At 36.2% G+C, this 17,159-nt stretch overlaps 1 protein-coding gene across 3 annotated transcripts in view; it reads left to right on the top strand.

Annotated features, from left to right (window-relative positions):
* The first annotated feature begins 658 nt into the window (after positions 1–658).
* phactr2 (phosphatase and actin regulator 2) overlaps positions 659–17,159 on the top strand; it is a 66,969-nt gene continuing 50,468 nt past the window's right edge. For 2 of the 3 annotated variants that reach the window (XM_015385798.1, XM_015385797.1), the window contains exon 1: positions 659–802. In XM_015385798.1, the coding sequence (XP_015241284.1) occupies positions 664–802 (139 nt within the window). In that variant the 5' untranslated portion in view covers positions 659–663. Of the gene's footprint in view, positions 803–11,099; positions 11,217–17,159 lie in introns of those variants that run through there. The other variant, XM_015385800.1, reaches the window with a different exon arrangement.

Below are 17,159 nucleotides of genomic sequence, written 5' to 3'. Positions count from 1 at the left end.
TATATATATATATATATATATATATATATACTTATAATAATATTAACTTGTTTCATTTGATTCTTTGCAGGTAAGACCATTGTTTCTCTCTAGAGCACTTTGTTATCTCTTTTATTTTATTTTTTGATCTACTGTGACACTAGGAAATTAAAATGTACAATGAAAACAAAATGGTGCTTTAAAATGGATGGGAGTGAGACGTCTCAGCACTTACCTCTTCGAGCAGGGCTCAATGTTTATATGGACGCTTAGAGCGGTGAATTAGCGACACCTAGCGTTTAAAATCAAAACTCACTGTGATTTGAACATTTTCTACAATTTTGCTTTTACATTCTACCATTGTGTACCGGTAGGTATTTTTAGACTGAAAATTGTGATATTTGAATTGTCTGAACAGGGATTAAATTTATGATGGGATACAATTAGGCCATAAAGAACACTTCTTAATACATTTTTTTAGGTTTTGTAAGGTTTAAAACTGTAGTTGTAAAAACAAAAAGATAAAGAAGATGCTTGAACACGTGTCAAAAAAAAAAAAAAAAAGAAGAAGAAGGGCAAGCCAAGTTTGTAGAGAGTGAGTAGGAGGGGCCCAGTGTGGCCCCTGCATGTGCATGAGAAGCTTCACTTTATTGATTCTCCCCTGGCGGACTAACTGAGGACACCATGGAGGATGAGGAAGGGGACACCTACCCAGAGATGAAGCGCTTTGCACCGCTCATGCCTCTTCCCAGGCATCGCTCACAAAGTGACACCTCAGGATTTCGCTCCAGAGTGTTAGGCAGGCTCCGGGGAGCCCGCTCAGGTAGGCGGCCCCTGATAGATATTGTTATATGACACCAGAATCCTTGCTTGTCTTTATGGATTATTTTAAGTTACTTCCTTTATGCTTATATTTCACATTTTGCATTAACTTTAAGACTCTTCTAGTTTAAAGCTGGTGTGATTTCTTGTTATATAGATATAATTAAAGTTTTTCATAAATGTAAACTTTATACTAAGCTGAGATATTCCACTTAAATTAATGCTTTTACACTGTTTTATGTGCATGAAATATGTGTGCAGGCAGGCGGTACAGTAAAGCGGTGCGGGGTCTATGGGCGGGTATTAAATTAACTTAAGAAAAAAAAAAAAGACAAATGCACCAGCGGTGTATGCGATGGTTTTAACCACCTGTCAGTCCTCGGCATCTTTCTTAAATGTCAGTGTGACAGTTTTGCAGCCTTCTGCCCATTGCTGCAGAGCGCAAACCGGCCTATCTATTGTGTCAGTGGTTGAAACCACTTCCTATAAGCCATCTCCACTACTTTAGCCTCATTCTGAAGCCTTGCATCCATTTACCACCATCGCTGATGTGTTGATATCATCATAATGCACTGCTTTTTCTTATGAGATCCTCCATATTCTGCAGTCTGATTTATCCATTAAAGCATTACTGTCATGGGGAAGTTTTTACTTCTTCTGCCACTCTTACACAGGAAGTATTGGGTGTTTATGTTTCAGCTGTAATTGCAGGAAATGGTTGCAGAGTCAAGGAGATAGAAAACTAGATGTCCAAAGCTACTTTTTTTTTTGCTTCTAACATTTAAGTTATATAGTTTGAAGGCCTAAAAAAGACTAAGTTTAAATATAGTTGTGTATGTTTCTTACTAATCCTTTCATACACAGTCCCAAAATATTAAAAGTTTTTAATATTTAATATGTCTAACCTTAATACTGCATGGGCAACATTTTTTAAAAATCTTAGTTAAAAATGTTGAACTTTCTTTTATATTTTGTCAGCAATTTAAAATATTTAAGTAGCTCTTTGAAAAAACAGAAGGGGGCGCTATTTCCTCATTATTATACTCTGATCTTTTTGGAAGGCATTCACTAAAAGGGCGTATTTGGTTAACCTAACAACAGCCAGATGCATGTCTCGCTCCGCCCAGACATGCATCTGGCTGTTGTCAGGTTAGTATTTGGTGTCATTTTAAATACTTTAGCATATAAGTTCAATACAGTAGTATAGTTTAAAATTTAAAATGCATATGATCTTTAGATTAATTGAATAGACTGCTTTATTTCGCTGCTTTATTTTTATGTTTTGAATATTTGGTGCAAAATGACTTAGAGGTAACAAAAATAATAGGTTTTCTAGAAACTTTTAACTTAAAGTAACAATCCTTTCTAGAACAAAAAGATGAAACTACTGAGGCATGTGAGATCATGTTTTGTACAGTAAATTTAATGCATCATTTTCATGAATTACTGAACCAGTGCGCCGTGTGAATGGTTAACTGGTAATAGTGTCATTTCTCACATTGTTGGATCTTGGGGCGTCTTTTTCCTCTTTACAATATTCTGTAGATTCTTTGTGATATTTAAGCACAATGACTTTGCTTAGCAAAGTGATAACATATCCATTAATAATATAATAATTGAACTTTTTTGGTCTCACATTGGAGAAATTAACCTGTGCATTTAAACCATCCCCTTGGGGAGCAGAGGGCTGTCATTGTGGGGCACCCAGGGAGCAGTGTGGGGTTAAGGGTCTTGTGCAGAGAGTCTGTGGGAGTGGGGCTCAAACTCAGAACCTCAGGATTCTACTCACTTACTGATGCCCTCACCACTAGGCTGCCACTCCCTGCAGGTATTTATGCTGCTGGCAGCGTGACATGTCCTGCTAAAAACAAAAAAAAAAAGATGAGCATTTCCATAAACCTAATTAAAAGAGGGATTGTGCTGATTTTGGACTTGGTGAAACACAAAGGGCCAACACCAGCTGATAACAAGGCTCCTCAAACCAACTCCGACTTGGGGAGCTTCACTTAGAAAACAACTGTGATTCAGCCTCACCTTTTTTTTTTCAGACTTAAAGAGCCTTAACGGTATAGTGGAGGATGTTCTTTTTCAGGGTGGATCATCAAAATAAGTGGTCCTCCTAACTGTCTATCATTCTGCTGATATGTTTACACAAGGCAGTCCTAAGTGTTCGTCCCCATTTTCACTAACTGGTGGTGAGTTTGACATAGAGGAAAAATTGCAAATCTCCTTAAACTTTTGAACAGAGGGTGCATGAGGAAAAATGGGCTTCTGCATGCTCTCGCACATGTTTAATAGTCATTCCCTCTCAGGAGCGGGTACAGGATTGTGCATTTTCTTTTAAGGTGAAGAGGGCGGATCTTTTCAAAAGTTCGCTAAAATCCTCCACTATAGCTTTAAATCTTCAAAATAAAATGCAAAATTTATTTATATCGTTTGTGAAGGGGTTTAATATGCTGAACAAATGTTCCTCATTATTAAGGAGGTACTAACATACTGTAAACATTATATAACAAATTAATATGTTTTAAAAATGGTAGGAGCTAGGTTTGAAGGTTTCAATGGTTGAAAGCCATTTTAATTTCAACTAAAATAGATAAATGGATCAATACAAGATGGGAGCTTCACCTTCTAAATGAAACCCTAAAACATTTTTTTTACTGTTTTTCAAGGGATTGCATGTATGAGATGACTACATGGATAAAAAATTCTCCTTAGAAAATAAATTCACTACAGCATTTCAGCTGAAATTATCTGAGGTGTCAAGTAAGAAAATACAAATACTTTGTTACAAAATGTATCTATACTTTACTGGAGTAATTATTTTTTTAGACAAATTTTTACTTCTACTCCTTAAATATTTTTGCAATTATCTCTACTTTCTACTTCTTACATTTAAAAAAAGACTCATTAGTTTTGTTTCAGTGAAGCTCATTTCTTGTTAAGGCATTTTTGGTATTAAAAAAAAATAAAATCGTCAAAATAATTTGTTTCATCCAGACAGTTAATTTCTTTGTGGTTGGATTCAGTGCTGCACCAAAATAAATGTTTTGTTTTTTTAAGATGATCCAAAGTTATATTTGTCACTGTTACCATTAGGTATAAAAGTAAGAAAATTAAGTATAAGGAGGTTATCGTCTAGAAATGTAGAAAAAATGTACCCTTAATAAGGTAGTGCAGTAAAGCATCTGTCCTTATTTTTTTTATTTCTTGCATTACTTTTATTTCATACTTTAAGAACTTTTAAAGATGGTACTTTTACACCTTTAATGGAGTAAAAAAAAGTGTTTTTAAATAGTAGGATTTATACTTCTAGTTAAGTAATAAATATAAATACTTTTGACACCTCTGCAAATGATAAAGTTCTTCTGTCTTATTTAAATAAAAGAAAGGAAAATATCATCAACTGTGCACAAAAGAGATTTGCAAATTCCCCTGGTACCTTCCATCTGATTATGAAGGTAAAAGCTCTTTGTCTAATTTTATAAGCTAACATTTTAAATTGCTGCTGCACTCAGATGCAAGATAAACTATAAAGATCCTGTTTAGAGGACTGCACAAGCTTACAAAGCTAGAGGCAACATTGCCTTGTTATTCTTTCTGCATTAGAACATTTTTGCTTTCATTAGTTTACATATTTTCAGGTCTAAAGATCAATGAGGCATAGATGGCATTTTGCTGCTCCTTCTTGATAACAGATTATCCTCCAGATGGATGCCTTCCTCAAATCTCTATCTACTGTTAATTAGAGGGAAATAAAAGGCACCAGCAAAAAAAGATTGATGGAAAGAACAAATGGATCAAAATGTATAGAAAAAATGAAGATTGAAGAAAGTTAAAGAGCAGAAGCAAAAATTAAATAAAAAATGAAGCCAAGAACAAAAAAAAAGAATGCATGAATGTGGTTATTATGTAGGAGGAGGAGAGAGCTGCAGAGAAGACAAAAAAGAGCTCGGTTCCATTTGGGTATCCTTCCAAAATAACATAGATTACAGCCCTTTTGAGTCGGCAATCACTACTTGTTAAAATATTGTGTTGTGCAGATAGCAGCTCTTTACCCCTCACTTCCCACACACGCTCTATCCTTAGCCTGCATTATGGCTTCTGTTTAAGTCTCTGAGGTAAAGCTCAGCTCCGAAACAGAAACCTTATAAAACTATTCATTTCAACATGTTTAGCTCACAGTTCAACTTCAGATCTTTAATCACCTCTGGTATTGTAGAAATTGAAACCATTTATATTGGTTTTTGTTGTTGAAACCAGATTTTAATATACAGTTTGGGGTTAAATCAAACTCATAATTTCTTTAGATGAGTTAGGTTTAACAAAAGTTTCTGTTTGCTAAATTCCAGAATAATGAGATAAATACATTTTTTTAAACAGTTTTTTTTCCTAAAGGCTGCTATGCCATTTAGCAATTCAGGAAAAACCATAAGATTATAAGTCTATGCTTTCAGTGTCCAACACAAAATACTAGATCTCAGTCCCTCATTAAATTTGTGAGCTAGATTTGAAAGGTATCTTTTAGCAAGGTGGAGAGCAGACAAGACTCATTTACACCAGTTCTGATGGGAGGAATGGGCCATAATCACAGCAATCTGTTGTGAAAAGCTGTGGGAAGACAGTCAAAAATGTTTGAACCAAGTCATATAGGACAGTATTAAGGTCAATTCTAAGGGGTAACACTGCAGTAAGGAAATATGTGTGGCCATCTGACTTTAAAAAAAAAAAAAGAAAAAGAATTCCTTCCCAGAACTAATTTTGGTTATGATGAGTGGCCTAAAAAGGGAATTATGTCAGATAGTGAGAATTTATAATGTCTATAAATATCTAGTTTTGGGGTAAATAAACCCACATACCACTGTAAAACACTAGGAGTAAATAAGTGTCCATATAGTTACAAAAAAACAAACAAAAAAAAAAAACGTCACATCTTCATACCTCATTGCTCTTGAAAGAAAATAGTTCCCATTTGTACCTTTAGTCCAAGACATTTAGAACTCAAAAAGCTTATTGGTAGCCTGTCTGTTGACTGAAGGGTTTTTCTTGGACCGGCAAATTGTTTGTCTGTCATTGTCCCTTTTACTTTCTTCAGTTTGTAATAATTGTATTTTTTTCCTCTGCCACTCTTAGAGCAAGACAAAAAATATTTTCTGTTGGAGGAATCAGTTGCAGGTTTTGTTGCGCTGTTGCCTTGCAGTAAGAAGGTTCTGGGTTTGATTCCAGGTCCAGGGTCTTTCTGCATGCAGTGTCCATGTTCTCTCTGTGTATGTGTGGGTTCTCTCTGGGTACTCCGCCTTCCTCCCGCAGTCCAAACACATGACTGTTAGGTTTATTGGCTTCTCTAAATTGTTCTTAATTGTGAGAGTGTGTGCGTGTATGGTTGTGTGTCTATGTGTTGCCCTCTGACGGACTTGGGATCTGTCCAGGGTGTACCCCGCCTTTCACACATATACTGCAAGAGATATGCACCGGCCCCAACTGACTCTGATTGGATAAGTGGGAGAAGATGGATGGATGGAATTAGTTGCTGATACTTAAAGTGTAATTATATCTGAACATTTATGGCATATGAAACCTACCCTCAAGTCACAGTAGAACTTTTTAAAGGTGAGTGTCCAGCTTCATTTGTAGTACCTCTACAAATGGAAAGAATATCATGCTATCACAGTCAAACATGGTGGTGGTAGTGTGATGGTTTGGGGGCTCCCTTGCATTTCTAGAACTTAGATGATTTACAGTAATTAATGCAACCATCATTTTCTTACTAGAAAATCTTGATGGAGAATTTCCAGATATCTGTTATTAGTTACTGTTTTTCCTATATCCAAATCAACAGCTCAGGGCCTGACCTTAAAATAGGCCATTCATGCCTATAAATCCTTCAATATCACCAAATTAAAACAACTCTAGTTTTGGTCCCTTGTTCCATTAATAAATAAAGCTTTAAAGGTGCTAATGCTTTTTTTTGGCACTGTGTCAACATTAGAGAAACAATAAACAAGTGTGCCAGTGACACATTTCTATGAGAGGAGCTAATAAAGGAATACAGAAAAAAGCTCATGTTAAGATTAATTTGATCAGCAGTAAAACTGAAAACTTTACACTGTCCAGTGAACCAAATTGTTATCTCTTTTTTATTTAAAATAGCTCATCCCCAATTTTCAAAACTGAAGAGGATACGAAGCATTTCTCTGGCTGCTATATGTTTATTTAATATAATATAATATAACTCTATTTTAAAGAAGAAATGCGATAAAGAATGCTTTTACATAGTAGGTTCCAAACATTCAGTAATCACTGTAATGTCTATTAAGTCTTGACCTGTTTTTAGACACAATTGATACAATAAAATATCACATTAACTGGTAGAATTAAAAAAAAGCTGTTCTTTTTAATCACCGGGTGACCTAGTTGATGTTTTCTAGGATCAAAACAACTCCCCTTTTGTGTTTTTCCTTAGAGGAGGGTAACAATGACATTGATAAGCCAGTTGTTTCTTCCTTTTGTCAAGAGTTGCCTTGCAGAAATGCTTAAAAAGTCAAAGTCTCGCTTTCGTCTTATCTCCTCCTTCATCAGTCTATCAGTAACTCTGTGGTTACTTACTAAGCCTTTAACTCTATTAATATTTATAAAAACGCCTCAGCAGCAAATGAGCAGGATGTTAACTCAACTCTGCTCAGCCCCCTATAATGATGCGCTCATATAATAAATGCATGTTTGTGCGTAATGGAAATGTCATGCTGACATAGTGGGTTGATTAGAAGCGCTGGTGCCACTGAAAAAAAGACAAGAACAACAGCGCCAAGTTTTTCACATCTTAGGAAACCGGTGTAGAGATTAGAGATATAGATTCAATGAGTGAATGGAAGTTAAAAAAGAGCGAAAAATAATTGAAGAAAGGGAACTGGAAGCTGCAGTAGATCCAGCAATTACACTGACTGATGAAAGGGAAGTAGCTCTGAGCTTTACTGTGTATAGCTGCTCTTATGCAGTCAATAACCTAATGGGTGTGTGGACATTATGTCTGTCTTACTTTAGATAGTGTAAAAGTGTTCACATCAGCTCTCAAGCACCCCCAACACACACACACAGACACACTTATAAAACACACAATCGCTAAGACAGAAACCATGCTTCTCCCACAAAAAAATTTAGTTGGGTCTAGGGCTGAAACAATTAATCGCATTAATTGTGATTGAGCGATTACTAAAATAATTGATTAATCGCTAACTAGACTATAGAGACTCTAAAATGTGCCTTTAGCTGACAGAGCAATGTAATTATACCAAAAGTGTCAAAGAAATATGTAAAGATTTAGCTTTTAAGATAAAAATGTTTTTCGTCTGTCAGAATGCTCTACCCTGAACTCTCAAGTTTTATTTATTTATTTTTTATTTATTCGTTTATTTGATAGGGACAAGTATGTTTCATGCATCATGTCACACACTACAACATTTTAGCTAAGGCTAATTCTCAATGTCTGTCCCCAGTTAGGGGAACTGGTTTATTTTCATGTAGTCTAACTTCCCAAATCTTCCTTAAGGAACCTTTTGCTATCCGATTATAAATCAATTAATCAAAAAAATAAACAGATTAATTAATTTGTTATCAGTTGCTGCCCAAGTTGGGTCCATGTAACAGGGACTTCCAATAAGTTGGAGGACTTTTAGGTTTTGAATGTACCACCGAAATGAAGTGTGTGCATCTAAAGAAAATAAGTTTGCCATACTATAGATTTATTCTGTTTGTACTTATTTTTATCTGAGTGAAATTCTATAAATCAAAGTAACTTTAGTAATAGAGGCGTCACCATAGAAATTGTTCATTTCCGATGCAATAACGATATTGAGTGTTGACTGATATTTGACCAAAGATGATATCAAAATGAGTTACACATGCTTTTATCACTTATTTTATATGGTAGAGCGTTAGAAAAGGCGTGATCAAATATATTTATAACAGTGACAATAGGCAACAACAATCTGACCTATGTATTATTAACAAATGGGTTACATAAACATTGATTAGAGGCTAAATGTTTCTAATATTAAATATTTTAGATGCAGGACAATGTATTTTGATATAAGTGTTTTCATTAATATTAGACCAATTTTTGAGATCAATATCAGATCTGGACATCCATATAACCGCCACCAATACGAAATTTAGTTAGTCATAGAACCTGTTAGTTCATGTAATCAGAATCTTCTATGTGAACTGAGAAATCTCACCAGTTAACAGAATATTGCCTGATTAAAAATGCTCTTAAGAGGACAGAAGTTAACTTAAACCATAAGCCATTTATTGCTGTGAATCCCTAAGCCAATATAGAAGGTCAAACCCATCCTAATGCACCCATTTTGTGTTAAACCAAGCTTGGCCAGGATCATCAATATTTGGGCAAATTGGTCCTAATGGTATCGAATTTCACCCAACAGTGTTTTTAGGTTGTTTGTGTTGGAATGAAAATTAAAAGCAACCATCTATCTGTTCCGGCTGGAATCTCTTATGTTTTGAGGCTTGTGTCTTTCTCAAGAGTCTCTGAGCATTGATTAGCTGGTGTGGCAATTTGTGCAGATGTTGTGCTCATTTAATCTGTGTTCAGTGTGTGTTTTGTTTATTTTTGTCATTAAGGGTGCCTTAGTGTTTAGATATAAGCTTATTGTGTTACTAAGCAACAATCAGACTAAAACAATATGAAAGAGGTTTTGTTTACGAAGTAAACTGACACCAAATGTGCTGCAACAAGATACCTCTGATGTAATATCTGATGTAATTATAAAAAACAACTCCACTCCCCACACTCTCGTTACAGTTTTATATATATATATATATATATATATACACATCCAACTACACAAGATAATAGAGATAAATACACATATAATCTTATCGAAAATCTATATAATAACATCGATTTGATGTTGATTTTTACGCATTGTTGTTTATATTTTGCCATATTTGAGCGTTAGTTAATACAGGGGGAGATCTGTGTAATGTTAAATAATTCAGTTAACACAAAACATAAAGCAAAACACAAACTGTAATGTAATTCATAAAAACTATTTACATATAACAAAAAGAAGCAATTACAAAATACAGTTTCAGTGTCATAGATCTAATTAATCTGGGTAAGAAAATATAAAAATATGAAATGAGTACTTTGCTTTTTGATAAAACATTTGAAAAACGATCCAGTACCTTACAAAAGTATACCTACCTGTTAAATGCTTGTCCGTTCTATTAATGGTATTAATAGAACGGATTTTCTTGAATGTTTTAAAAGATCCACCCTCTCCACTCTAAAAAAACATTCACATGTACAACCCTGTACCTGCGTCTGATAGGGAACGCCTATTAAACTCGTGTAAGAGCGTGCACGAGCCCATTTCTCCACGTGCACGCTCTGTTTAAATGTTGCTGTTCTCATAGCTTTTACAGGCTTACCTTTCTTTTCTTCTAATACACTTTGTAGACACTTGTTCCCCTACGACCCTCGGCCATTTTCAAAGAACCGCGGTGAGAAAAGCTTGCATGCGAAGAAAACGATACAGTAGCTAAAGGGACGAGCACGTAGGACGGCCTTACGTAAACATATCACCAGACTGATTGACAATTAGGAGGACCACTTATTTAGATGATCCACCCGGAAATAAAAGATTGTCATCAATACCTTTAAGCCAAACCTGTACACCTTTTAAAGTGTCTTTATTTTTGATTAACAGGATAGTTGGACACAAAGTAAAACTTTTTTGTAAACTGGGTGCAAAAATTGTGCATTAGTTTTAAAATATTTTGACTAAGTAATTTGGACATATATTTAGCCCCCTTTAGTCAGTCAATTCATTGATAGCTATAATACATTGAAAGCTTTTGCTGGAACATGACAAGTAAATAACCTTAACTTTGCAGTGCACCACACTCCCTGTTCATCCCTGAAAGTGTCTGATTATTTCTTATTCTTTCTATGTCACTTTGAAATTTCATTTGTTAGGGGGAAACACAAATACATAAACTTGGAGAAATGAGCAAGTAGGAAAATCCTTGACAGTCGGGAAGATGGATGAGATGCAGGATGAGACGTATCAGATGAGGGCAGGAAGGAGAGAGCGAGGGCCTGAGATGGAAACAAACATTAACTTTTAATGCTCTTCATCAGAGCAAGTGGAGGGAAGGAGGAGCAGCACACAGAGGCTGGAAACAGGGAGGGAGGGAGCGGGGGAAAGAAGGAGGGAATCGCACTGAGGCAGAGGGAGGAGAGAAAGCACAGGAGACGTACAGAGTCGGAGAGCTGGGAGGAGGCGAGTTAGTGGAGGGTGGGTGGCACAGAGGTCGAGTGTGTCGGGAAGAAGCGAGGATCAGCTCACACTCCTATTCATACTCCCCCCTGGACCAAAACATGGAACATGATGGTGAGTTTCCTCCTTGTGTTATATATATATATATATAAAAAAAACATTTACTTCCCTGTCTGGCTGTGAGTGTCAGTGCATGAAATGTCTCTGACTGTTTCAAACTTACACACTTATTAAGAGCACAGATCATATGCTTCCTCCTCCATTTCCTCTCAAATACTCAACTTGATTGATAACTTATTACTCAGTACATGCTTTAGACTTTAGAATCTCTAGGATTGAAGTTTGATTGTTTTGCATTAGAAGCTGTTGTTAAAAATAGTATGAATCTTCCTGAAGCTTGCTTTTCTTGCACTGCTCACAACATGTAGCAGCTGATATTCTGGGCTTACCTGAACAACAAGACACAGCCATGGAAAATACGCAGCACAACAACACATTTAGGCTATTAACATTCACATGCTTCAGCTAGATCACCTAATAACTTTCACTTCCTCTTCACCGGCCTTTTGTTGCTTTGTGGGAAACAGATTTGCTGTTGACACTTTAATCACCATGAAGAAATAAGGATTTGCACACCTCACTTCAAATTACTGTTCTTGTAAAATCTCTAAACACTTAGAAAATTAAACATGTGTGGGAAAAAAATGATGAAGGGCGCTTTTTATGATTAATGAAGCCTAATAGGGTTAGCTTGTATAGCCATCAGTGCATCAGTTAGAGTATCATTCAGGCAGAGTGGATCTGCTGGCTAAATCAGGCCTGCATTATCTACAGTAGCATATTTTAACTACTGTTTACAGAGTTTGTCACATCATTGTCAGTGTGTTTGATGGGACAAGTCTCAGCTGCAGTGTTTAAAGGTGAATCGTCCACACTTACGTATATTTCTCCTTTTAACTGTATAGTTTTCCCAGTTGTGTGTCCTCGTTTTTTTATGCAAAGGCTTATAAAGCACTTCCTGGTATAAAGTTAGAATACGCTGTGGAAGTATCCCTTTTTTTCTATAGTATTTAATTAATAAGCCTTATCATAGGCACTTCCTTCATGCTACTTTAAATATACAGAAATGTGTTACAGAAATGTTGGAATTAGAGGGAAGCTTTATTGTACTTGGATCTAAGCACATTTGGTCTCTGTGAAGAGTTATGTGTTTTCTCACAGGGGCGTGGGTTTGCTGCAAAAACAAATAAATAGTTGTGATTGCAAATTTGTGAATCATCGTTTTGCAAGGCAAAGTAGCCTCTTTGACTCCTGCAGCACGCATAGTAAAGTGTCTGAGTGCCTGCCTGTGCTATGAACTCAGTGGTGGGGCACAAACCTATACTGTATAGCAGTGTGAGGAGTATGGTGCCATGCTACAGTTTTCCTATGTTTTGGTCACAATTTTAATGTGAGACACAAATAATGAGTAAATATATATATACATTCTTCCAATGGTGGTTTCATTAATAAGCAAATATACTTATACATTGGTATACATATTTGGTACATTATGATTAACCAAACATTTTAGAAAGTTATTGCCAGACCTCTACTAGACTTGTAAACAAAACCTGTAAAATAAAAGTGAGCTAAAATATCTAAAAAAATCCCTACCTCATCCCTCATCAAAACAATTTCTGTAAATGGTTTCAAAGCTAATTGTAAGGCTGCGTGGCTCTATACAGTAACCCAGTGGGAACTGTCGCTTCCCGATCCTTCCAGGAAGCACAATCCGTACCATCGGCTCATTTGCGCATGCACAACCAGATATACATCCGGGTTTCCATAAATAACGTAATTATGGTACTAAAAATACTTATTTTAATCCTTAACATACTAAAGAATGCTAATACACATCTTTAATTTTTTTTATTACTTTTTCTGAGACAATTTTGATGCTTTTTACATGTTCTCAATTAAACTGCTTGTCTGACGTCATAAGTTAGCTCCTGGAAATAGCATAGGACCCTGTTTCCTGTACAGATCGGGCACAGATGAGTGATAAAACAGAAAGGATTTTGAAGTATTTATTTCTCAGGAAGCACATGATTAACCTTTAAAACATTATAGTTTAGTACGATTACTATTTTTGGGGTGTAAAAACGTAATATAAGGCTTTATTACAAAATAAAATTGAAGGTGACCCAGATGTATATGTGGTTGCGCATGCGCAGATAAGCTGATGGTATGGATCGGGTAGTGACAACGACCATAATATGAAAAAACATGGAGTAACAAACGCTCCCAGGAGGTGACAGCCTACCAGAATTACTCAAAGGGCCGGATCTATCAAAGGTTTGCGTGTATAAAAACGTGAGCTATTTCACTGCGCACGCTAAAAAATGTACAAACTGATCTATCAACAGCGTGCTAAAAGGATTTGGTCTTTAAAACGTGCTAAATAGCGCCTCTTATCCATTTAGTACTTTTTCTGCAATGAATATGCAATATGGGGCGTTTACACGCAATAGTGCGTCTTGTTGGAGGAGAACATGTAAATATATTAATTTAGCACTCGCAAAGTGATTTATTAAACCTGAAAGCATTTTTGCTAACGGTATCTGACTCTATATTTAACACGTTTCAAAAGAAGGTGCAAATGGTCTGTATGCGTAATTGCGCACACATGGCAGCGGTTATTGTCGCAAGAAGGAGACATCGAAATGAAGCAAGGAGACGCAGAGAACGCATTTTTTCACTCCGTGTGAATATTTTTGCAATGAATGAGGAAACGATCATCAAAACATGTCGTTTATCCAGCATTGCCATTTTGGAGCTGTTGGGGGAACTCCGAATGGATTTGGAGCCAGCCACAAGGAGGACCCACGCAATACCAGATATCACAAATCTCCTTGCAACGTTGCACTTTTTTTGCATCTGGGTCATTCCAGCGTAAGGTTGCAGCGAGAGCTGGGATCTCCCAATCTCGTTTTTCAGAAGTGCTGTCCGAAGTGCTGTCCGACCGGGTCGGGGTTCTCCCCCTGCGCCTGTGGAGCAACATGCCAATGCTGCGGGGATGCGTAATCTCATCCACAGTCACTTCTTGTGAGCCATTTGGTATGTGCATTTTTCTACAGGCCAATACAAAACACCTGTTTCTTTTTTTTTTTTTTTTTTACTGCAGTGAAGTAGAAATTCAGCCACATACCACCTTAGGGAATAAAGGTTGCCAAAGTTTTTTCTTTATATATCACTGTAAGATTTAAATTTCTTAATGCACTAGTTTGTAGAAACTACAAACTACTTTGCCGCAAACCACAAAACGCGCAAAACCATCATTTAAATAGGGCGTCTCCTACAGTTTTGCACCTGCCACCAGTTACGCAATCGCTCTTGTTAAATCACCCGCAAACCATGGTTCAGCCCCTCGCGCAAAATTCCAGTTTGCGAGCGCAAATTACTGCACGCAAAATTGGATCTTGATAAATCCGGCCCAAAGAGTGTTTCTACATCTCATTCAGGAGATCACAAACGCCACATAACTTCAGGCCTCACCTTTCTACAGTACTTCCTTCATGATGCAACGAGAAGAGAGATGCTGAGAAAAAACAGCATTCATGGGAGCTGCTTAAGGGCCTGGTATTATTTGACCCAATTCACCTTAGGATGACTTATGCCTTTTTACCACATCCAAATCCTCAATAATCTCGGCTCATCACATTTTGAACTTGAATCTGTGTTAGGACAAAAATAGGATTTCCACTAGAATGTCTGCAACTGAACAGCCAACATAAAAAGTATTTTTCTTATGTCATAAAGTCCAGATTTACATTTGATTGACTTTAAACTGTCTGATGATGTTCAAAAACCCTGTCATGTGTCCTGAATGAAAAAAAGATCTACTAGAGGAGAAAGACAAAAAAAAAAACACAATACTGATGTGAAAGACTCATTTCCAGCCATTTCAGCTCTGGATGGCAGCTGTTGAGTCCACTACAGTTATTTCAACTTGGTAATTTCTTTTGAAACCTTCTTGACATGGTATAGGTTAGTAAAGGATCCATGTAAAGGGTATGACTAACTAAAATACTTCATAAATTATACACAATAAAGATAATTTATGTACAAGGGAATCGCAGGATGAGCAGCATAAAGGTAGTTTAATGGGAGAAATCAGCAATAAAAAACAGTGAATTTATAATTATATCCTGAGATGAGAGTGGAGAATGGCATTGAATGCAGGTGAACGATTTAGGGGATTAAGAACAGCTGTTGATGAGAACATAATGCTGCCTTCATGTGGTATCGTAAATATGGTAAATACCAAAACTGACATAAAAATTGCTCATGAACACCCACTCAGGTTGTAATTTACACTGGAAAGAGCAAAAAATATATGATATCCGAGTTACCAAGATGAGTTAACATTTGACTTTTCAACATGGCTTAGCATAGAAACCATTCTGGATGATGAGTACTGACTGGTTAAATGTTCTCTCTCGTGTTTGTAGCCTAAACAACATTTCTTTTTAAAAAATTGCCATTTAAACTTAGGTTTTTAAAATGACCGTTACTTGATTTTATCCTATGCTACCTTGCAGTCCGTGGAGAAAAGCAGCCAGTAGGGTACTGTGCAAACCGTGTCCTGACGTAGACAATTTTCTTATTCAATCTGTGGTTTACGCCATTGAGTGCGTGATTTACTGGAAGCAGGAGATGACCCTGTAACTGTCTTGCCCAAGTTGCAGGTCAGAATAATCTGTAGCTCAATGTTCTTCTTCTCTAGCACATAAAAAGCCCTTTGACACAATGCGCTGGTAATTCTTTACAAGTGGAAAGGATTATCTTTAGCAGACCACATGAGGGCAGCATAATGAACACAAATGAAGATGAGCTAAACACAAAAACCACAAAGTAAGGTGGGAAAAATATTGCTCTGACAGAAATAAATCCACAAGACCAGAGCAGATCACAAGTATGAACTAAGAAACCAAAAGCCAAAAAAAAAAGTTTTCCCAGCAATGAAGAAATAAGCTTTTAAACAGTAATAAAAAAAAAAAATCAACTCAAAGGTGTTCAACCCTAACCCTTTACAAATAAACATTAACACACAAATATGTTTAAATTAATTTAAAAATTGACCTTTGACATTGATATTGGTAGATTAGCATTTAACTGAGACAAAAAAAGCAACAAAAAAAAAACAGAAGGACTCTTTGTAAGGCGTTTTTTTTTTGGCGATAGAATAATGTTAGTGACACTTCAACGACCTGGGGTGACAGGACCTTCACTTCTGCATTTCAAGCCACTAAACTTAGAAACAAAGCCACACCTTCTGCTTCAGTTATGCCACAAATGCAGCTGAGTGAGATACCTCTCCTTACTCCTGCAGGCTTTAATATTTGATAGAGAGGTGACTTCCGCTCTGGTAAAACAACGTAACTTTAGATTGATCCACTTGTTTGACAGGTAGATCTCAAGCATGCTGGCTTTCTTTTTAAAAGCATGTTTCTTTTAGGCTCCTATCTGATAATATCATAAGTTGCATTACACCTGTAACCCAGTGTTAAGATTTGAGCTTTAAATTTTCAAAAAAAACTTTTCAGACTTAGTCTGCTAAATCAGCAGAGGTGTCAAGTAATGAAGTACAAATACTTCTTTACTGTACTTATATACACTTTTTATGTATCTATACTTTACTCAATTACTTATTTTTCTTTCTACTTCTGAGTTCTACTCATTACATTTTCACACAAGTATCTGTACTTTCTATTCCTTTCTTTTTTTTTAAACAAACGTTACTCGTTACTCTTGGCTTCGGTTTAATGTTTATAAATATTTATTTCACATCATGTGCACCATCTAATGCAGATCATTGGCTCCATCCACATCTAGTCGAAAATTTGTGTAATTGGATAAGTCATATAAAACAAACACTCATTGGTCGGCTAAAGGAAATCATCAGAAGCAAGCAGGTGTTCTTCAAACTGCAAACGTGAATTGTCTATGCCATGCTACAATGTCAGATTTAGAAAAAGATGTTGAAATGTCTGAAAGTTCGGACATGGGCAAGAG

This window comes from Cyprinodon variegatus, unplaced genomic scaffold (genome assembly GCF_000732505.1).
Source record: "Cyprinodon variegatus isolate N-32 unplaced genomic scaffold, C_variegatus-1.0 Scaffold348, whole genome shotgun sequence".
Lineage (NCBI taxonomy): Eukaryota > Metazoa > Chordata > Actinopteri > Cyprinodontiformes > Cyprinodontidae > Cyprinodon > Cyprinodon variegatus.
Note: the sequence above shows the minus strand (reverse complement) of the source record. Positions and strands in the feature narration are given on the sequence as shown.